The following is a 516-nucleotide window of genomic DNA, read 5'->3' on the forward strand; positions in this document are numbered from 1 at the left end:
TGGTGAACAAGACGAGTTGCGAGTAAATGATCGTTTTTTTGTTCTTTCCAAACGTTGAACACCGCTTCAAGCGTTTCCTTGCCAAGGGGGTGCTCGTATTCTTTGGCGACAACAGAAAGAAGCAAGGCTACTTTTTCTTCAGACAGCTGTTTAAACAACAAAGGTTGCAAAAGCTTGGCTGCATCGCCTCCATTCTTTTTCATGAAATCATACCAGTGGTAGACGTCTTTACTAGTAAGCAAAATCTTGATGTTTTCGAGATGGAAGTCCGACAAATAAAACAGAGCATCATCAGACGCATCATCCTTCTTCTTCCATCCTTCCCAATATTTGACTCTGACAGTAAACTTTTCTTCATCTTCCACTCGGGTTTGCATTGTTTTTACCATGTCGCTGAAACCATATAAATAGCCATTCATTTCCAACTCCTTCAGCACAGAAGCAAGTATATGGTTATTATTGATGTTAAGGCAAGTGCGTATGTTTTGGCAAAATGCAAAGTGAATATATTAAGGT

General features: G+C 39.7%; 1 protein-coding gene across 1 annotated transcript; it reads right to left on the reverse strand.

The window, feature by feature from the left end:
* Positions 1–127: 127 nt before the first annotated feature.
* PHALS_14057 (uncharacterized protein) lies at positions 128–389 on the reverse strand (the record flags this gene model as incomplete). The annotated part of the gene is made up of 2 exons (XM_024729792.1): positions 128–146; positions 214–389. The coding sequence occupies 2 exons, from the start codon at positions 387–389 to the stop codon at positions 128–130; spliced, it is 195 nt and encodes a 64-aa protein (XP_024580134.1).
* Between the last annotated feature and the right edge of the window lie 127 nt (positions 390–516).

The sequence above is a fragment of the Plasmopara halstedii genome (assembly GCF_900000015.1).
Source record: "Plasmopara halstedii genome assembly, contig: Scaffold_816, whole genome shotgun sequence".
Taxonomy (NCBI): domain Eukaryota; phylum Oomycota; class Peronosporomycetes; order Peronosporales; family Peronosporaceae; genus Plasmopara; species Plasmopara halstedii.